Here is a 23,208-nt window from a genome sequence, read left to right as displayed (position 1 = left end):
TGTAACAGATTTGTCCAATTTTCGCAAATTTTGTGGCACGCAGAAAAAAACCCGGATATACGGTATTTAAAATGATTTTTTTTTACATAACAACAAATATTTTTACTATATTATGGAACTAGGTTCAAGCAATTATAGACTAGTAGAAAAATATGAAATTCGGACTAACTTTTTTTTATTCCGTTTTTCACTAAAACTATTTTGGCAGCAAGATAATAATTATAAAAGTTAAGATTAAAAATATTCGAAACATTAAAAGACAAAATATCACAAATTATGGATTATAACTTCATAGCAATTTAATGCAGATATAAGTCATTATTATAATAAGAAGTTAAGGATTATAGAGGTCTACAACAGAAACCAATTTCATCACTAGATGGTGCCTGATGAATCATCATTATTTGACGTCACGGGCAAGATAGTAACAAAATAAAGAGGCTATTATACAGCCTCCGTCTAAAAATGTAGGCTAATCAGATGCAAGATTTAATTAACAAGTCCTCATTTAAATAATGTGATAGCTTTATCTCTTTCGACTCCAATGATCAGTCGCTTATTTTATGCCGAGTATTTCGATTTTATGCAAAAATGTGCATACTAATTTTACAACCTGCTATTCTTTGGTAATACAAGTAAACAACAATTGCTCAAACTTACAATCGATGCTTATTACCATGATTTTGTTTACTACACAAGATACTTGGGTTTATGTTTATCAGTGAAAAAGAAACAAACGTCCAAAAGACCAGCTATGTTTTCGACAGCAGTGCTTTCTTTGATGATTTGAAAGGTCGCTCTTAAATGACCTTATAGGAGATGTTGTTAGATCTTATATAACGTATAGTAGTGGAGCGGTTGGTCACGTGATTAAATCCTGTGAAGTCATAAAGGCTTCTTAAAAAGTTTGATGGTCACATCTCAATAAATTTTTAGAATTGTTTTTAATTACTAATGTATACGTTTGCAAACGGCAAATCGTTTAGAATTTTAACATAACCATGTTTTTATGTTTTGAATAATGCAACCATCAAAATGTGAGCTCACGCGTTCAGTGACGTCAAATATACGACCTCTTGACCCGTTAAAAGCTAACACACAATTAAACGTTTATTTTTTATTCTTTAGGTTCATGTAAGGAAACAACAGCTCGTTAATTATAAATCAGTCATCAGGATATGAACTTGGTTGGTCCCGTGATCCAATTATGCGATTCGCAAATGGCTTCTCAGAAGATTTGATCACGTACCAACCAGGTTCATACCCTGATGAACTTTTTTACATGGATGTGTATTACTTATATTCAAGTTTGAGAGATGCAACTTGTTTAAAATTTAAAAAAAACCGTGTATTTATGTTTACAGGTATCCAATCGACAAACGATAAGCGCGTGTCTATCGCTTTGTGACGTCATTAAAACGCTCATACATAATTGAATGTTTTCGCTATTCTATATGTTCATATAAGGAATCATATTTTCAAATGTAAATATAAGCTTTTATTATAAAATCAAACATCAAATGTTAATAATTCCTTTAATGACCCTTCAAAATAATTTTTCCGAATTTTATACATACATAATTGAATGTTTTCGCTATTCTATATGTTCATATAAGGAATCATATTTTCAAATGTAAATATAAGCTTTTATTATAAAATCAAACATCAAATGTTAATAATTCCTTTAATGACCCTTCAAAATAATTTTTCCGAATTATATACAAGGAAATACCATTATGTCTGTCTGTCAGAATATAAGCATCGTATTTAAAGTGGACAATAAATTAAAGCTAAGTCAGTCACCTCCTTGCATTTGGTCAGCTTACAAGATGTATACAGTTTTCTTACTAGTCGCAGTGGGTGCCTCATTATTTCTTGGGACAGTTCAGCAGTGTTGCGGACCATCCAAGTTGCAGACTTATTTTGATGTACTGACGTTTCTCCCTGGGGGTCGAGGAAGCACTGTTACTTACGTAAGTATATGTGTGTTTTCAGTATCATTTTCTTAGGTATGTATATCTTAAACATTGTTTTTTAAATATCTTAACATTCTTTGTTTATTATCAATCTTAATGTTTGCATTTGCTTCATATCTTATACGAAACAAATTCATGACACTTTCCCATATATTTACAATGTACTTATTCTTTCTCTGATCTCGATTACATAATCAACGTTTACTTATTCATCAAATAAAAATACATGTAGACGATAAATATACGGCAATTTGTTGTTATTCATATAATAAAGAAATAAATTTATGAGTTATGAAAAGTAATTTGAAAATTGTCTTCGCACATAAATTACAACAGGCAACCTTGCAGATACATGTATACTGTTGGGCATAAAGTTGCCCTGACAGATGTATTGCGTAGAAAGTTGTGCTTTTTTTTTTAAATTAGACATAATAAAATGAATTAAGTTACTAGTACACTTCAATGGTCGTGAACGTTGGTTAAGAGTGACACAGATTTAGATTTGTATTTTATCTATATATTTCAAGGAGCAGGTGTGTCAATTAATCTTATATTGTATAGACATGAAAAAAAACCAAATTCATGTTAACGCTATAGTAAACTACCACTTCTTATAGGATAGGGACACCCTATAATGTAGTGTTAATATTTTAATCACACTCCAACGTCATATAATTAAGCGAGTCAATCTTTATTTTCAGAATATGTCTTACGATGCTGTGACCAAACGAGTTGCTTACCATGTTTTTGGTAATTCAATGCAAGAAGATGTTGACGCCATTATCGATTACAGAGCTGTAAGTAAATTTTGTGTTTAAAAATACCAGTAGATTTGCTTTTGAATACGTAAAAATTAATCTGTGAGTAATTAAAAAAAATGAAAAATTGTTTGCGAAAAATTGGTTTATCTTGTACATTAACTTAATCCACAAAAAATGAATATCTTTTTTTGTAAAAAAAAAAAATTCAAAAAAACGAAAAAGATAACAAACAAAGGAGAGAAAAATTGTACGATTCATACCTGGATTTTTTTTTCAATTCAGAATATGTCATATGTGTGGTCCGAAGGGGTGTGTGACGTATCGCACGCAAATCAGTTTCATGAAATGTGCTTTCCAGGTTTGAAACATTCTTTTAATATATATATATATATATATATATATATATATATATATATATATATATATATATATATATATATATATATATATATATATATATATATATATATATATATATAAATGTTGAATGGAAAAATGAATCTAATTTAAAGCAATATTTCAACCTTAGTGAAACATATCAACCTTACTTTTACAGATTAGAGCCTTCTTTTGGCTTAAATAATCATTATATTTGCTTAAACAATAAAGAAGCCAGGATGGCCATAAAATAGCCATCAGTTCTAATAAAACTTCTTATAAATGGTTTTTATCTTACCGAAGGCTTAGGATTAGATTTTGTATATATTTTTTTATATTTAAACAGAGCTATAATCTTCTTAAGGATATTAATATGGTCTAAATTAGACCACCAACAACTTCTCTTAAAACTGACTATCATTTGCATTTTCATATTTTTAAAACAAATTATTTGAAGTAAAGAATAAAAAGGCATACATCATTAAATTAATATACATAAAAATCATTCTGTTTAACATATTTGTATAGAAGGAAAGTTGGTACGAAAATCCTTCATGGGAGTTTTTCCTGACATCATTAAACTAAACACGTATTTGATTTCGGACGATCAAGGACGCTATTCCTTCACTATTGCCAAACCCTGCACTCCTGTTGAAATGGAACGCCAACAAACTGGTACTCTTGCTGAATTTTATGTGATAATTTCAAAGTAAACATTGAAATGCCCTGATGAAGAATTTTGGTGTACAAATACGAACAATTTCACAAGTTCGATCTTCCATTTCGCTAAAATACTCTCAACCAATGACAATACATACTTTTAATTTCTATTATAAAACACTGTGGTGTGTGATACATGTTGCAATTCTAAACTTGAAAGTTTATCAATAAAAAGATTTATTTGACTTGCTTTGATGAAGTAGGCGCCAACCATTGTTAGTCAAAAGCTAGAACATATATAAATTCTTTTACCTTGGATTGACTCTCTGAGCATAGATAAAATTTCAACCCAGGCCAAATTTATACGAGCTATACCTCTTTAAGACCATGCAAAAAATAGTGGCATATTGTTCTTTGAATTTTGAGCGTTAAAAATTCAATCACTAAATTATTTCAACACAATTATGTAATATTTATTGTAGATTTTCTGATGTTGAACCGTTTCTACAACATGACTTTGGGAATAAAAAATGAATCGGTTTTCACACCACCAAAAATATGCTTTAAAAAGGCAAGTAAAGTTTATATTTTTTTCTTATATCATTAAATAGAATATATTTCTAATTTGTATAACTTTTTAAGGTAGTCTTTTTTTTTAGATCTATACTTTATATTATTACTTTTTGTAATAGGAATCACGAATATCAAAAACGTACGAAACTCCTCTGCTTTATCGAGCTGCAGCAATGTTTGGACAGGTTCCTTAAATCTTCAGCTTGGGACCAATAGTTGATGTGGGTTTTTTTAAGATAATGATTTTAGGTTTTTAGGGCAATATTAATACGGTGTATATATAGATAACTGTCTCATGTTTATGTTTTCATAATTTTGTTGACTTTCTTAATGAGAATACAAACATGTCATCGAAGAACATTTAAAATCCTTATAAAGCAAAAATTCTACGATTTCCTTTTTCTAATATATCCACTCTTTTAAACCGGAATATAGACACAAATGATAACAAATATTTATTGTGGATCAAATATATGAAAATGTAGAAACATTTCTTCATTTGGATGTTCTCCGAACTCTTTACAATTTTTTTCCAAAACTACCACCTGGGTTCTTTCATGCTGTTTACAATGCTTCCTCATGGACATATATCTCTTTTTCTTTTTATACTTGAATTGAAACTTGAAACAATAGAGGGGGTGTTTTGCAACAGAATAAAAATATTTCAATTTTAATCAGTAATGTTATTGTGTTGAAAATGGTAAAAATAACATTGAGACCTTATTTAGAACAAGTATCAAATAAGGAGAATATTAGGCAAGTTTGAACATTATATTTTGTTATTTAAAGTATTGAACATGTATATGTTTTGTGTAATATATAATGTTTAACTACCCTGGAAGTGAGATCAGTTGACTTTTAAATATCTGATGTGGGAGAACACACTGCACTAAACAAAAGAAGATTAAACATACCCATCAAAATGAAATTTATTGAGTTCTGTATAAGTCCGAAGTATTCAAAAAATGATCCATCATTTGTTTTTAATTGGAAACACTTGTACATGTTCTCTTGATTTTACCATAAAAGGGAATTCGTAAATCGTTATAAACGTATTTAAAAAAAGTTCAATCTTTATTTTTCTACGAATTTCAAAACCGGATTGATGTTAAATTGTCATGTGTCTTTGTTGTTTGTAGCACTTGTCATATAAATTCTAGAGACATCTTTTAGTAATCAATAAGGAAAATAATGCATTTTCTATCAGAAAAAAGTGAAGTTGATGTCAAGGAAATGTTCTGCTTTTCCTTTTGTATGCATCGTCCTCACAAATAGGTTTGCCTTCTATCAAATTATCTCATCAATTAAAAATCCTAACCTCTTATTAATTAAATTGTCTGAAATGAACTACGAGACAATTATATTTCGACCGTTGTTTCCGTGAAGCGTTATCGGTGTCTAGTCGGTAATATAAAAAATTTCACACCCCGGAATAATTAACTGTCCAATAGATACATGATTCATTCCTTTGGTGTGGACACCGTATCTTGTAGATTGGCCAAAGTCACTTGATCTCGAATGCAGCTGGCTGCAATTGAATCTTGCCTAAATGTTAATTTTAATTACCATCACAATAATCAAGTAATTTGTTAAAATCGATTTGACTTTGATAAAGCTTTAAACCTGCTAATTTGCTTTTAATAATTTGCATGAAAGAAACTTCATTCGTAAAAATTCATCTCAGAAAAAAGCAATAAAGAGCCACGCCAAAGTTTATATTTCATGTTACTAACACAGATAATTTGTATGGGTCATTCTGATTGATTTAAAAAAGTATATATTCATTTTTATATTCTACAATATCTTAATTTAACTTTGTTGTAACCCCATATTCTCTAATTCCATGTAGTGAATGGACCTTGTACAAATTAATATAGGTATTGATAGATATATGTAAATATTTAATGCCAAAACTTTTCTTGACTTTTTATTTATTTACATGTATATAATCACTAATGAATCATTTTTAACCAGCTGTCTAGATTGAGTATTGGCTATTAACAAAAGAGTGAATGTATAAAGTAACTTCTAGGATCTTGCAACAATGTTACAATCATGTTCCAAACTATGTTATTCTTATAGTTGTATGTGTTACAGTTTTATATGATATACATGTACATATTTTAGCATACATGAACCTCAACAGAAATTCACATATTTAGGGAACTATTTTAATTCACAAACAATATGAAAATTTTCCAGTCTCTGAGATGGTGGACTTAGAAAGTACTATGAGCTACGTTTAAACTTTAAAACAATTTAGCCCTATGCATATTAGTTTAAAGAGTTGAAGTTGCAAAGCCTCGTGGTGTATCAATCATTTTGTCAAGACATATCCTATACTTTTAAATTACGTAAAAAAGAAAAAAGTCTTGGTACACGTTTCATCGAAAAACAGGGAAGATCACATACAAAGTTTTGTTAAAACGCAATCTTCCATTAATATTAATTAAAAATTAAACAACCAGCACCTGCTATACTTGAGTGAATATGAAATAATTCATGATATGATTAATATTAGTCGACTATTTGGAAAAAGGACGATTTAATTGGTTTTTGAATGAGCTTTTAACACTTGTTAAATAAATCTGACAGTTTTAAGTACCATTAATTTTTTTTATAAGGTTTGAACACTTTGATAATTAATTATGTCAATTCATGTTACATTTTCCTTTTTTAATTAAGATAGATATGTTGCATGTAATGTTTATGTTTTACTTTTATATGATATGAAAGTTGTGTACAGCTATACCTGTAAAACTGCTTTTCATAAAAACAAATTCATATCTTACTTTAAAAAATATAATTATTTTTTACGGCAAGGTATAATGTAAATATTTCACCTGAAAAGTTTATGTTTTACCTTGATATGAAAGTTTAAGAAACTTAACTGTGTAATTTTCTGTAATAAAAAATCATCTCTTATTATTAGTTATATATTTCTTTAATACGACAAGTAATGAGGTTCTTTTATACTTATATATTAAGTTACAACAACGAATGGGTCGAAATTAAAGTAAATACAAATTAATATATTACTAAGATAAAAAAAAATAACACATTTCACTCTGTGTCGTTATTCGCTAAGTTAACATTTTTGTGATGTCGAGTGTTACACCGATTAGTTTACATTAAGAGGTACTACAAAAGTTACTCTTTTAACATAGTGGTACTTAAAAGAGATTAAAGCAGGTCTTCTCTACAAAACTCTCAGTGAAGAGAAGTCATCTAGGCGACAAATTTCTCAATTATTATGAATGTAATTTAAACATCGTATCAAAACAAAGTTTTATATGAACTTGTAGATACGATACGGGTTGTACAAAATGGTACAAATTTAAACAAGTGAAACTTTTAACTGGATTGTGTAACGTCTAAATCGAGAGTCAATTTCTATATTACCTTTCAAATAGCCAAATAACTAGCACTTTCATTTAAGTCTTCGTCATAATCTGCTTAAGATTAAGGACTTGTCATTGAATTGAATTATCATCCTTTTTTAATTTGGATGTTTGTAAACGTTTGAAATGTTGAAAAACTAGGAGAATCAAAAAGACATTTCCAAAAAAAATTCTCAAAATAACACAAGACATGAATTAAAACCAATCGCTCCGACTGAATCAATCGCATATTACATAATCAATTCAGGGAAGCTATTAGTGTAATAAACGATACATTTTTTGTGTACACTTGTAAGTTGTAAACATTGATCTAAGTTAAATTGTTCAAAATGTTCTACTTTTGTCTTATTAATGAAAACCGTGGTGCTTAATACATTGTTTATCCTTGCTTTAGTTAAAATCAAATAACATTACAACTGTAACACAAAGTCACAATTATATGCTTAATTAAATATATAAATATTTAAGACAATATTTTATTTATGAAACAATACACTTTTTATATTGTAGAGATATAATAAGTATGCACTGTGAAAACAACACTTAAAGCTCTGCAAATTACTCTACTTCAGTTTTCTGCAATAATTAGTAAGCGATAAAAAAAATAAACAAGCCACTGAAAAAAAAATTAGAAAAAAATGCCATCGTAAGGAATAAATAAAACTTCAAAATGAAATTGAAAGGAAACAAAACAAAATATAACAAAACGAAACTAATTCTAAGAAACCAAAACCGAAACAAAACAAAGGCATATTTTAGAATTAGAATAGATAACAATTTAGGATAATATAGGACTACGACGTGTAAAGTGCACTCGTCCATAGAAACCACTTTATCCAACTTCTTAAGGATGACTGTCAATATTGTGCCGTGTACATGAACCATACCACTCAAGGAGGTCATGGCAATGGATATCAGATTTTCTAAAACAAAAAAAAAGTCAATCAGAACGAAGCTACACTGACAATAATTATTTCAAAATAAGGTACTGTAAAAGCTGTTTTCCTGGGGATCTAATATCAGCATGTTTTGCAAAATCATCTTTTTGTTGGCAAACGTTGTTTTGTTTTGAGGTTTTTTGGAGCTTCTTTTTTCAGGTTGTGAATATGATAAACAAAGACAACCATTGTTACATTTATGCAGTTTCACAGATAAATTTACTTATCATCATAACACTGATTAAGCAACATTAATTTCACCTCGGATGTGTATTTAATCTCAGTGATAGTGGTGTTAGATTGTGTTGTTTTCAGAGCTTCGAGACCATTATCAACTTAGAAGCAGATAATTGTAGGGTTTTAATTTCATTGTTAGTGAAGAAACCATGGTTTCTTCACTAACAATGAAATTAAAAATGATTGTTTACATGTTAAACTTTTTATGAAGCATACGTGTATATTTTCTGTTTATTTAATTTATTTCTGTTTTAAATCAATGAAGTGTGATAAGCCGAGTTCGGATATCAATCTTTTCCGCCTCATTGTGGTGACTTAAGATAATTCTTCCATACGCGTACTTCTCAGTTGTTAATTAAAACGGATAATCGTCCGATTTCATATACAAGAGCAAGGGAGATAATATTGGACGCACTAGAAAAGATTGGTTTAGAGAAGTCAAAATTTGGTGTACATAGTTTAAGATCGGGCGGTGCTACTTCTGCAGCAGCCGCAGGGGTTTGTGATAGACTGTTTAAAAAGCATGGGCGGTGGCGGTCGGATAGGGCAAAAGATGGCTATGTGAAGGAAAATTTATCTGCAAAACTTAAAGTCACAAAAAATCTTGGCATTTAGCGAGTTTTTCTTTTCTTCTTTATCTTCGAATTAATTAAAACTGCACTTTCAGAGCGCTTCACATCCTACTCACGAGTTTGTGTTTATTTCATAAATATTTTATGTTCGTTTGAGTGAAACGAATAAGAACATAAATGTATTTATTAATGTTACTTAAACACGTGGTAGTGTTTGTTTATTCTTTACATCTATTGGTTGTTATTATTGTCACCTAGTCAGGTGACAATATTGATATTCATAGCACGGGCTATGAATGACCGTGAAAGTTATTGTGTACTAGTAAAGCCATTCGAAGGCTCTTTTTCGTGCAGTCATTTAAGTCCCACCCACCCGCCCTTTGCTTCATATTGTATTATATATAGATGTATCCACTGTCTAAAATTTGCAATTTTATTTTGTAGATGTGGAAGATTTGGTTTAGAAAGAAAGAAATTTTTGTTATATTGAAATTAATTAAAACTGCACTTTCAGAGCGCTTCACATCCTACTCACGAGTTTGTGTTTATTTCATAAATATTTTATGTTCGTTTGAGTGAAACGAATAAGAACATAAAACCGCCACGTGCGACCGAGAATCTTGTGTCGCTTCAGCGCACACAGCTCAGAACATAAATAGCTCCGGGTCATCAATTGTTATGTTAATTGAGTAACAATTGGAATGGTGCTTTTACTACATAAAATAATAAATGAAAAAAATCATCCAGAAAAAATGTTACCGTAACTCAATAGTCAATACCAAAAATAAAATCCGCATGATTACAAACTGAAATCGGGTTTTCAGTATTCGGCGGGATTTGAGTTTTCTTCTAACATTAGTATTTTTATTGGTTTCAGAGAATACGATGTAAAAATACAAACAGTTAATAAATCTGATATCATTTACATTGGTAATGTTGAAAAATATTTAAAATTAAATTAGTCACATTCGTTAGAAAACAATGTTATACAAACATCCGTTAATTTTTTTCCTATGTTGTATCATTCGCGTAAATGAATATGTTCTGGACATATCCATGCACCTCAGAAAAAATTCAAATGATTAAACAAAAAAGAAAGTTGTAATTACTATTTCGGATTTTTTTTTTCAAAGTAATTACATTGTATTGAAAAGAACAAGAAATAAAAATGATTTAATTTTTTGACCCAATCTTCGTACATATTACCGGCGCTCCTTACATGTACATGTATAACGGCGTACAGTGTATAGATTATCATTATCTATTTGAATTAAGTACCATACGTAAAGATTCCCATAATAATTAATTGCATGACTGTGTACATTGTAGGCAAATCCCTGTGCGTTAATTACTTTTAAGACCTCTTGTTTTCCGTTAACAGTGGTTTAAATAATTAAAATAATTACTTGTAAAAATATCTATAATCGGGATTCCAAAGAACTTACTTCCTGCAATTCATAGAAATGATCAGTATGTTTTCTTTCTATGTTTACATTTAATTTTGTTCAAATAATTATTAATTTTCTATCATTTAAATTGTGTGCTTCATCAAATACTGATTCCGATTACATTGAAGTCATTAATTTTTCCATTGGCTATTGACAAAAAAAGAGACGCTTGACCATCCAATGAAAACAAATACACAGAGTTTGATTGACAGGTTCAGCCAGGTGCAGGTCTAACCCGATGTCCGAAGTTATTTGTGCCGCTTGTACAAAGCCGAATGGTCTTACAGTGCAGCTATCGTGAAAGTTGACAAAACTATCCTATCCTATCCTATATCCTGTATCCTGCATCCTATCCTGTAAATAAGCTCTATCCTATCCTATCCTATCCCATACCTTCAAAATATAGGAATGCAAGTTAAATGAAACGAAATTTAAAAATTAAATGATTTTATCAATTAATGTAGTACTCAAAATGAATAATTAAATCTTAAAACCGAATATTTTTCGAGCGGGATAACTTACTTACCTGTGCTACGGTAAAATTAAATCGTACGCGGGATGGACACAATAACGTAAACAAACAGGTAAGCGATTCGATTTTTGATTTTATTATATTTATGTATAAAAAAAACAGATAAATAACTTCAATGCACTTATTGAGGAACTGTTTAGTCACATATTTTTATCAAATTATTTTCTTTTCACATAAATCTGAGCGTAGTTATCATCATTCGAGCGATTCGTTCGGCGATAAATGTAAACACGATCTGGAAATAAATAATTCCTTTAGGAAGTTTATATCGTTTATAGTGAAACCACTCGGAGTTATTTTTAAAGTATAAATTCTTAAGCATTTATAGCTAGCTAACATTTATTAATTCGATATGTTCAGGTTAATAACGGACAGAAATATGCGTCCCTGTTATTGGGCATCGAAGAAATTATATGACACGTGAAACAATGTCTGTTTCTTGTATACATGTTTATCTTTTAAAATGCCGATTTGGTCGTTTATAAATTCAAGCTTTTATTACTTTGCAGAATTTAAATGAAGTAAATACAGAAATCTATTTCTGACGTTGTCAAATATTGCATCGAATTCTCGCAGTAACTCTGTACTTGCGTACGAATTGACAAAGATGTAGCGCCGACATTTTAGCGCGCATCAATGTTATGCACCGCGTTCTTGATATAATAATTATTCTTAAATGGTTTAACTTGTAAAACGTATTAAATTGACATTGCAAATACATTTTTAAGCCAGTTTTCGTTTCGCAAAATAACTCTGAAATTTATACTCGAATCTGATTGGCTACAGGATGCAGGATAGGATAGGATAGGAAAGGATAGAACTTAACTTTTATATTTCTATCATGTATCGTGCATCCTGCATCCTATCCTATCCTATCCTTGTCAACTTTCAGGATAGCAGCACTGTAGTAAGAGTTATCGATGTAAATAAATAATAAAAAAAAGACATGTTTATCAAAACATGCTCGTGTAAGTCAAAGTTGATTAAGGCTCTTTCCAACAGAAATCATGTTTTGCTAATTGTATTTAATATTTTTTATGTATAGCGAATTTCAATATCGCACAGTCATTTTACCGGTAACGAATCAATATGCGGTTTCGTCGTGCATGCAACTATTATTATCGGAATTCCAAATGTTTTTATTTTATGTTTAAATTGCGTTTCTTTGTCCTTCTAAACTGTAGTATCAAACTTCCGAAAATATAAAGGAAGTAATTTCAACACCCCCTCCATTTTCCTAGTTTTGAGAATTCGTTTCCCAGTATCGAATTAAGCGCCCTTTATCACTTCTGACCGAATATTTTGAGGCAACTTAATTTCAAAAATATACTAGAGGTACATGTTAATGGACTTATAAATGAAGAAGGAAAAACAATTGTGGGAATATGTCATTTAAACAAATAATATGATCGTTATTTTTATCATACTGTTTTCCCGTCAAATTAAAACTGGACTTGAACAGTTTTCATTTGCGTTACTTTATGATATTGAATTTTCATTAAAACACTATAATAGTAATTGATGATAAGTAGTTGCCATTTTCCTTTGTTTTTCCCGTATGTCTATCAATATATGCAGCCAAATAATACTTCTGTCGCAATGAACCGAAACTAGGAAAACTACACGTGGTTCTATTTGAGTCGTAATTTCATTCAAAGCTCCATTATTATTTGATATGATGCATTATCTTTTAAAATGAATTATATTTACTAATTATCCACTAAATAAGGATCAATAACAAACTTATTTTCATAGTTAGGCTTAATTGTTTTCACACTTTCGTTTGTTCTGCTTTGAACTTCCGGCAGCTCATATCTGGGTCACATTTTTAATTTGTAAACAATTCGGTAAATAATCGTGCAAATGGTTAACAACATCACGCACTGTTAGAATATTTATTTCTGTTTTATAATTACCTAGCTAGGATTTTTTAAAACCTCAACTTCGTCTTCCACTAGTAATTTTTCTAAAAATTATTCGATACTGGCAAAAATTCGTTACCGGTAAAACGACTGGACCAGTACTGAAACATCGTATAAAAAAGTTATATTTACATGTACTCTGTAACTAGTCGTCTTTTAATACATATACCTTTCTTTTGTTTGTTAAAAATAAATTCAATTTTGTAAAAAGATAAGTATATTATTTCCTCTAGATTTTTTTTCCATGAAAATACCTACAAAAGAGTTTTGCCAATTACAAACAGTTTAATGTACATGTAATGTAAAACACGGGCGCCAATTTGAAACAAATTGTCAGAGAGATCCGAATGAAATCTGATGAACGTTTCACATGGTTCTCGCACGCTTTGCTCGAAACGATTTACACGCTTTGTCCGAAACTCTGCACGCTTTGTCCGAAACGCTAAACGGTTTACACGAAACGCTTCACAATTCACACGAAACGGTTAACACGAAACGTTTCTTGCACGTAAGTCGCACGCTTTTTTGGTGTAGTAGTACGTTTCAGGGTCTGTAAATTTTGTCAGCACGCAACAATTGTAAATTGTACATTGTTTTCAAAAATTTAGAAATATTTAAATAAAGAAGTTATCTAAGAGAAAAGGTTACGTGTTTCGTAAACGGGTTCGGTTTTAAAAAAAAAAACCACAATTCCTGACATGACCCATGAGTACATACTGTTTACAACAATGCTTGCTACCCTCTGAAAATTTAACTCGCCATTAAATATTTCATTTTTTAAATAATGTTTGTTACGATTACATAAACTAAAACATTTTCTTATTTTCTTTTTCAATACACGTTTTATATGCAGGCTTTCAATCACAACACGTTTTTATAACAAAAACAGAACTGAAAGTTTAGTAATTATAATCGTTTAACACCACATCACATATTTTTTCAACTCGCAGCAACAACGGAAGACCTACTCGTGGCTTTGCCACGAGCTCTGCTCTAGTTGTGTTTTATTTTTGTTTAGAACTGCAATGGGTTTTTTTTTAAATTTCTGTATCCGCTTTCAATTATCCATGTAGAACAAGATATGTCACGTTTGTACATGTATGTATATGATGTGAATGTGGAAAATTCAATTAAAGAAAGATAAAAAACGAAGTCATCATCAACGTGTTGCATATTGCATACAGAAAGTCGGAAAGGGGGTGGCTTTGCAGTTTTGCAGTGTACTTGACGGTTCGGTATAAATCTGATTAGTTTATTTTAGGCAAAATACATCCGTCAGGTAAACAGCATTCGGTCTGATATATATTGTTAGTGAATGATTGCAACATTGCATCCTCCAATTATTTGATTATAAGTGAAGCCATTAATCATTACCTTTTGATTAAAGTAGAGTTTTCTGCATAGGTATATTAAGAAAACAATTTAGGAACTTCAATTTCAGAACATTGAACAACGCAAAACGTTTTGTGACCTTTGCTGTAGGTTGAAATAAACAAAAATTGGTCTCTGCAATTATTTTTTTCTCAAACAAGTATTTGATGCCATGCTAATACAATGAAAATATTATTATAGTGATCAAAATCTATTACAATTAACCACTCGTACATGTACCTATAGTCATAAATATGTTTCAATGCAACTAAAACTATAAGACACTAAAAGATACTATAGTGTAAATTTTTAAGTTTACAAGTAAAAAAAAAATGAATTTATAAGGAGCCCCCTCCCTCCCCCCCCCCCTCCCCCCGGGATCTCTGTGTTTATCTTGAAGTTTTCCTCTTTTTTTCTTCTTTTCGCTTGTCCTGATTTCGGATTAGTCTGCCCTATTTCCTTTAAAAAACGATACTATATGCCTGTACTTAACTACATAATGGCAGCGATGCAGAGTTTGAAATTAAACTTATCAAACACTTTGTGTAACGTTAGCGCAATCGTGATAAATCCAAAATTCCGAATTTACTCGCGAGGTGCTGTCTTCAGTGTACCTGTCAAATCTTTCACATGCTTTCGCTGCCCCTCCCCACCCCCACACCCCGGACACTTCACATTAATGCTAAATGTATCCCTTTAACTTTTTTTAATAGTATTTCTATGAAGTTTATAAGTGAGGTCAAAATTCTATGAGGGTCAGTTTTCAACGTGTGGGGGGTCGTAGATCTACAGGTCTGGAATGGTATTCTATTGTAGAAAAAGGACCCTACTTGTCATAGAATACTGACCCTGGGTCAGTTTTCTCCATAGAAATTTGACCCCCGGGTCAATATTCTACGGGGGTCACTTTTCGTCGTTACACCGGCGTCGTTTAGCTTGTAATAAAACAACGTTCTGGAGATCTAGGAAAATCGGGAAACTGTCCTATAACTAGCGTATCAAGTAGTAAATAAGTTCTTACGTATCTTTTTTAGAATCTGTTTTAAGTTGAAGATCAATTGATAGCGACCTGTCAAATATTTTTTAAAGAGGAATACAACTTAATCGATAGTTTTTTTTAAAGAAAAAAATTATGTGTCCATATCTGTCTTTATATTAATGAATCGTAAAATACGCATTAGCAGATGTCAGATCTACATAAGTTTTGAAGATTCGATGCTTTTTATAGACAAAGTGTTAACGTTCAAAAGTATTGGATTTCTCTAAATCAGAGGGAGATATGCAATTATAAAGTTCATAAGCAACAAAAAGGAAAGGAAAATATTCCGTTTTGTTTCAGTGCGATACCACTTTGTAATTGTTTACGTAATATTGCAATCTTAGATCGGAAGGTAAGAAGTACAAATATGTTTCTAATGTACAATTTACACCCGTGTTGCATGCTTCTATTGTCTTTTAAGAAAGTTAAAACATGCGTTTATTTTTACGCCTGAATGTTTGTAATTTTGTAACAGGAATCAAACATTGCCTTCATAGTTATTGCAACTTTATATATACACTGGATATATACACTGGATATATATATATATATATATATATATATATATATATATATATATATATAGAGAGAGAGAAATTCACCTTGTTTGACCTCCGCTCCGGCCGGGGCTTGAACAAACGACCCTTTTAACCCATTCTCCTAGCAGTGAGCTAGGCACACTAACCACTAGGCCATCTTAAATGTTTTCTCGAATTTCCACAAAAATTTTTCTTAAACAATTGAGTGAAAACATTATTTTATTTTGTTACTTACATCTACAAATACTTAATTATAATAAATGTATAAAAACTACTAAAAAATGTTTGAGTTAAATGATTTTATCCTGTTTGTTTTTTAATTTATAGTTTTAATGAACTTAAAATGAGCTAAAAAGACTTATATATTGAATACAGCTGGTGTACCAAATGTTTCCAGAAGCTGTCCCTCTTTAAGTTAACATACAGCATACATCCTTGTCAAGCAACAAATCATTATCTAATATAATGAATCATAAGACATTGCCTTTATACTGTGTTAAAAGCTTTCAAATTACTAGAATCTATAAAGCTTTTAACCAATTTAATTTCCGTCTGTTTACATGAGTTCATAGTTTAAAAGGTTACAAATTTTATTTAAAACATGTGATACATAACTCAGTATAGAGTACCAGAGCTATCGATGCAGACACATATGACAACTTGTTGATAAACTCCCAATTTGGAAATTTGTGCCTGCATTCTACACCTGGTTGCATTATGTCATTGACGAATACGGCACAGTGCTACAAGAGTCACAGAGTTCATTATGTTAGTTATCATTACATGTACCGCAATTCATTGCGCAGTATCTAGATCAAAATAGTGTGTATGACCTGATATTGAACAGACGCAAGACTCAGAACATTTTTTTTCAATATTTGTTAACATTCAAGATAGGTTTATGTGTATGTTTTTACAGATAAACTATTGTTTTGGAAAGACAAAAAGATGCAAAATTAAAATATGCGTTGATTTTAATCATCTATTTTCTTACCTGAATTATAGGTTTCATAGTGTTTTTAAAAAGATACCAGGCAAAGAGGTGATCGTCATTAAAATGTTTAAATTTTTTTTACTCCAGAATGAAACTTGGTTAAATGTATATATGAGATTCCTCGACAGGTCTGTGTATGGTCTATGGTAATCGGGTGACCCTTAAAGCCTGCTGGCATTTTGTTTATTGTTCTAAACGATGTCAAAGGGGTTCCTGAGTTTTTTAGGAAAGGAAGTGTTCCTTTAAAACGACAAGCTTGCAATTAAACATTTTGCAGTTATGGGTCAACATATTAGGACTTATCCATGAAGCTTGGAAAAAACTTAATGGATAGAATGCACAACTATTTCAAAAACTCGGTCTACAATCTTTCATATATCATTGTATAAAAGTAACGAAACTTTACAGTCCCAAATCAAAAGTATTTTTCATATTCGAAGATGAAATTAGTCTGAATGCAATATGATACTGTTTTGTCTTCGTTTTAAAACTAGTCGATGTGTTGTTAACAATTCTTTTATGCTTTTGGTCGATAGTTTGCAATCTTGTTAATGTTAACAATTCTTTTATGCTTTTGGTCGATAGTTTGCAATCTTGTTAATTTGTTGATTACTCAGATCAAAGGCTAATACGAATGTGAAATGTGTAGTTAGATATTTGCCAAATACCTAACAAATTTATTATTAAGTTGAGAAGTGATCTGCATGAAGTATGTCGAGCATACCAATTTACTAACATAAGGATGCATAAATTAGATGCAATTATGTCACATCCTATTTTATACCCCCATAAAGAATTATGATTATTCGTCTGTGGAATGTCTAAGTACATGCACTTAATCTTTATCTTTACAGGTTAAACGAACCTCTACAAAACAATTAGGAGTTCAGTGAAGCGTTTAACTGCCATGTGGGAGTTATATGAATCCAAAAGACAAATGTATTATTTGGTGAAAAAAAATTAATTCCTTAAAAGCATTATTATGAAATCTACTTTTTTTAATATGTTAATATATTTTATATTTCTTATTGCCAGCCATACATGCATTAACGTTTCTAGTTCAATTCCTTGTTCTGCAACATGCATATATATGTTTATCCCACTTTTTATCTAATGGGACTGAATGGAATGAAACAAACGGCTTAAATTTTACAGATGCAACACCAAAAAAAAGAAAAAAAACTTTACAAAACATGTTAATCACAATTTCACATGTAACAATTAAAATATGGAGCATAAAAACGTAGAATTCTTACAGACGTACTCAAGTTACAAAGCCCAGTAATACCCACTTAAAAGTAAAAAAAAAATTGCATACAATTATTTTTATTATCTTTATAAATACAAGTATAATGTTAATTATGCATATTTCAGATGCAAATATGTCACGTCGTATTTCATATCCCCGTAAAGAAAAATAATCAATCGTCTTTGGGTGTCTTAGTATATATTTACTTTATCAGTATCTTTTCAAAATAAATGGACCTCTTCAAAACAACTCAAAGTTCAGTATAGCTTTTAACTTTCCGCTGGGGACCTACATGTATATGAAGGACAAATGTATTATTTGTTTAAAAAAAGAGAGGGTTCTTATGAAACATTATAAATAAATTAACATTTTTTAGATTTAATATACTATCCTTTCGTATTGTAAGACAATAGATATGTTCTAGTTCTTTTACTTGTTTTGCAACATGTTTATCCCACTTAGCATCTAATGGTTCGAAATTGAATGTAACAAAAAGTTTCCTGCTCAGTACGTGACATGCCAAATGGAATAAGGCACTCTATGTAAAGTAATAAAAATAAAATGCCAAAAGTACACTCTTATCTGAAACAAAACGAGACTCTCATGAAAAGTGTTCTTGTAGAATGCTAAAATAGACTGTTTTCGATTAAACAGCTGTCTTTGTTGTATTCTCCCTCGGGAAAACTTTTATCACTGCGTATCACAGCAATTCATATTATATATAGGCTAACCTTGCACAATATGAGAATAAGGAAGCAATTGAAATGACAAATCTTCCTTTTTCTTAATTTCTTCTTCCGTATAAATTATGTGGAATATAAAACAACTCAATCCCGGTTAGATTTTATTAAGGACCGGAGGACAAAATGTATACAGTTTTCTTTCTAGCCGCAGTATCTGCCTCATTAATTCTTGGAACATTTCAGCAGTGTTGCGTTCCTACTCAGCTACAGACATTTGCAGACGGACTGACATCATTATCTGAAAATCGAACAGGCCCTTCTTTACGAGTGCACGTGAGACCAAGAATCGTTGATGATTGTATCAACCAAAACAATCTACTTCTCTCTCTCTCTTTTTCTATTTCTCTCTCTCTCTCTCTCTCTCTCTCTCTCTCTCTCTCTCCTGGTTCATGTATTTTTTTAATATCTCAAATATTGTTTTGTTGCTTCTACTTTCAAAATTATATTATATTTGTTAAATTAAAATCATGTTCAAATGTCAAAAAACATAAGACATAAACGTTTGGGTTTTTTGAATTTTAGAATGAAACATACGATGCTTTGAAAAAGCGAAGAGCCTTCCAGTATTATGGTGCTCAAAAAGGCGAAAACTTCAATATCATATATGATTATAAAACTGTAAGTTGATATTTTATTTTTACTGTTTTAGTGATTTTTTTAAACAGATTATATAACGATATTGAACATAGGTACTATTTTAATTTTACTTCGGATTAATGTCTGGAATGTAAGTGCATGTGAATCGAAATAAATGAAACTAAAAAAAATGCACCAAAAATGGGGTCAAAATAAATAATCTAACGTAACTTCATCTTATGTAATTTCAGAATACATCATACAAATGGACGAAAGAGGAATGTGTCGTGTCTTATGCTGGTCAATTTACTGAATATTGCTTCTCAGGTAGACTTTTCACACTTAGTTTAAATTCAACTTTAAGGTATATTTTTGTTTGAGGTATTTTTATACAAAGGTTCCGATCTTCTATTCCACGATTTGGTCATGAGAACCGATTGTATTCACCAACTTGGAGTTAGTTTTCTTGTGTATGCTCTTAGTCGATTAATTGCTATTTTGAGTTAACAGTTAATTTGTTAATTACTCAGGTCAAAGGCTAATACGAATGTGCAGGTTGTAGTTAGGGTATTTGCCAAATACCTAACAAATTTATTTTAAGTTGAGAAGTGATCTGCATAAAAGTGTGTCATACATACCAATTAAATAACACATATAAACTAAAACAAATAAATAATAAACAGTATTGAGACGAACTAGTTGAAATTTAATGAAAAATGTGTTTTGTGTAAAGGTGGAAAATTAGTTAGAAAGACGTTTATGGGTGTTTATCCTGATATCATTGAACTGGAAACGTACCTGATTCACATGTACGGCCATCTGTATTTGATAACTCTTGGCAAGAATTGTACGCCTGTCGAAGTGGTACAGATGGACTCAAAACCGTCAAACAATGGTACGTAAAAAAAAAACTAGCAGTTCTATCTCCTTTTGCCCTGTACCAAGTCATAAAACTGTTTAGATTAAGTACAGCACATACTTATTCAACGTTTCGGTTTTCTTTCATAGGTGAAACCACTATGTGGATTTATTATAACATGACTATTGGTATTAAAGATGAATCGGTTTTCATTCCGCCAAAAATGTGCTTTAAAAATGCAAGTATCGTTTTGTGTGGGATTTTTTTTAAATATTTGTGGCATATATTTGTAAAATGTGGCACAAACTCTTTGTAGATTTCTCATTCATTTTGATTTGTTTTAGGGATCCTTGGCAAGAAAACCGCTCAAACTTCCTAATCATCGACCACCTGCTCTCTTTGATGCTTTACATGGAAACTAAATTTTGAAATACCGTTTAATTTTATTTTTAAACAAATCATATTTCTCTCTTTATTTATTTTTTCCTCATTATTAATGTATGTATCAATATTTTTTTTACGTTTTTTACTGATATTTACTAAAGATGACTTTTACGCAGAATTAACAAAACTTCCACTGATAACAATGAAAAACCAATATTATATGTTGAAGACCTTCGATTGTAGTGTTATTTTCACGCTCAAAAAAGTTAGTTAATGTCATTGAACACTTTTTTAAAACTTATGAAAAACCCTTAAAATTTTACACTATCATGAAGATTTTCTTAATTTTGAAAATATTACAAAATTATTTAACTTTTCAAAAATTGAAGTACAGTTAATCATTGGCAGTGGCTCGAGAAAGATCCAAAGCATTATCAAACCCCTACCCGATTTTGATTTCGAAAAAAAAAAATTAATAATGGTTTTAAACGTTACATAACGATCCGAATTTGAAAACTCAAATCCTGTAAATAACATTCTCAATGCGATTTGTTTTTCTTATATTTTATTTCGTATTAAATTGTATGATGAATGTCTGTAACATCTTACATGTTCAACAATTATTAAATGTTTTCCTTAGCAAGCATAAGTAAGTAAAATTAAGACAAACAATCCAAAAAAGAAGCATGTCTCAGAAAAATTACCACATCAAATATATTTGCACAATTTCATAAACTATAAGCAAATTAAAGGGTTGTGAAATTCTGTTCAGTTTCACCTGCATAATATTTCAGTTGTATATTTAAGGTGTAGTGTACCTCCTTCTTTTAATTTTTTTTTCTTTTTAATTTTTTTTATAATGACTTTCATTAAAGTCAATATTAATAGATTCAATTAATGTGAGCGATGTCTAATGATGATATGAAAACAATAGACATAGTAAATAGAAAAAGCAAACTTTTACATTTGCAGAATAAAATTGTTATTTACACTGTCAATTCATAGTACAAAACATAGTTATGCTTTTTAGTTCATAATAGCACGTTGTTGTAAAGGTCTGGAACCAAAATGTCTTCAATCAGCAAGAGTTATCATTCTTTATCCAAACTATTAAATGTTTTACATACAGTACATGATAAAATGCCATAGTTTCTAATTATTCAGAAAGGTTTTTTTTTTAATTTGAAGAAGATAATAGTAAACTAGATCCACATGTTAGAGAAATGCTTAAAATGCAAATCAGATCGATTTGTTATAACAATACATTAAAGCTGCTTGGTCCGAATTTTTTGTAATTACAGTATCAAATTTTTTTCCATACAAATCATTTATCTTAGAAAGTTATGGACATTCTCCTATTTACACCAGCAGAATCAGTCTCCTTTCAAAGTTAGAAATATTCAAAGTAAATAAAAATAATTTCTTTTTGGGCAAACGAAAAAACAAACCAAAATGCATCACGGGAATGTTTAGAAAAGGAAACCGCTTGGTTTCGCCCCCCGAATGATTGGGGTAATTCAACCCGCACACTATGCATCGATTGTAAAGAAAGCAGACTTTCGAAATATTAGCGAACAAAACGTACACATGTTTTTTTGTAATTTGTCTGATCATATCGACCTTTATTTAAAGCGATGTCAAAGTCGTAATACAACCATACCCGTCTCGTCGTCAGGGGTGAAATTTAACATGAGGCGAAATAACGCGGTACCTTTTAATTTCGTTTGTTTTGTTAGCAAATTTTGTACGTATTTTCCGTCATTGAAATTTGGCATAATTGATGGGTAAAACTACTGCAATGTCTATTATTATACATATACTAAGCATAGCCATCGTTTAAAAGCGTGTATAAAATTTGTTATAAAATCGGACCAAGCAGCTTTAAAGGTATGATCGCAATATAGGGATATTAATCTAGTCTTGAATAAAATATTATATTAGTTTTTTAAATTTGTTTACCCAAATCTGTTCTTTCAGAATAAAAAAAAAACTTTTATTCAATTTTTGACATTTTAATTGTTATTGGTTTTAAATAATGCTCATTAAGACTATTGAG

General features: G+C 30.3%; 2 protein-coding genes across 2 annotated transcripts; both read left to right on the top strand.

Annotated features, from left to right (window-relative positions):
* Window positions 1–1,686: 1,686 nt before the first annotated feature.
* LOC128188934 (uncharacterized) lies at window positions 1,687–4,645 on the top strand. Its single transcript, XM_052860266.1, has 6 exons — window positions 1,687–1,973; window positions 2,678–2,773; window positions 3,020–3,095; window positions 3,644–3,790; window positions 4,258–4,346; window positions 4,468–4,645. The coding sequence occupies exons 1-6, from the start codon at window positions 1,737–1,739 to the stop codon at window positions 4,540–4,542; spliced, it is 720 nt and encodes a 239-aa protein (XP_052716226.1). The 5' UTR covers window positions 1,687–1,736; the 3' UTR covers window positions 4,543–4,645.
* A 14,736-nt stretch (window positions 4,646–19,381) lies between these two features.
* On the top strand, window positions 19,382–22,417 carry LOC128188933 (uncharacterized). The gene is made up of 6 exons (XM_052860265.1): window positions 19,382–19,606; window positions 19,856–19,951; window positions 20,161–20,236; window positions 20,643–20,804; window positions 20,918–21,006; window positions 21,113–22,417. The coding sequence occupies exons 1-6, from the start codon at window positions 19,457–19,459 to the stop codon at window positions 21,188–21,190; spliced, it is 651 nt and encodes a 216-aa protein (XP_052716225.1). The 5' UTR covers window positions 19,382–19,456; the 3' UTR covers window positions 21,191–22,417.
* Window positions 22,418–23,208: the final 791 nt, after the last annotated feature.

The sequence above is a fragment of the Crassostrea angulata genome, chromosome 6 (assembly GCF_025612915.1).
Source record: "Crassostrea angulata isolate pt1a10 chromosome 6, ASM2561291v2, whole genome shotgun sequence".
Lineage (NCBI taxonomy): Eukaryota > Metazoa > Mollusca > Bivalvia > Ostreida > Ostreidae > Magallana > Magallana angulata.
This window is presented reverse-complemented; position numbering and strand designations above follow the sequence as displayed.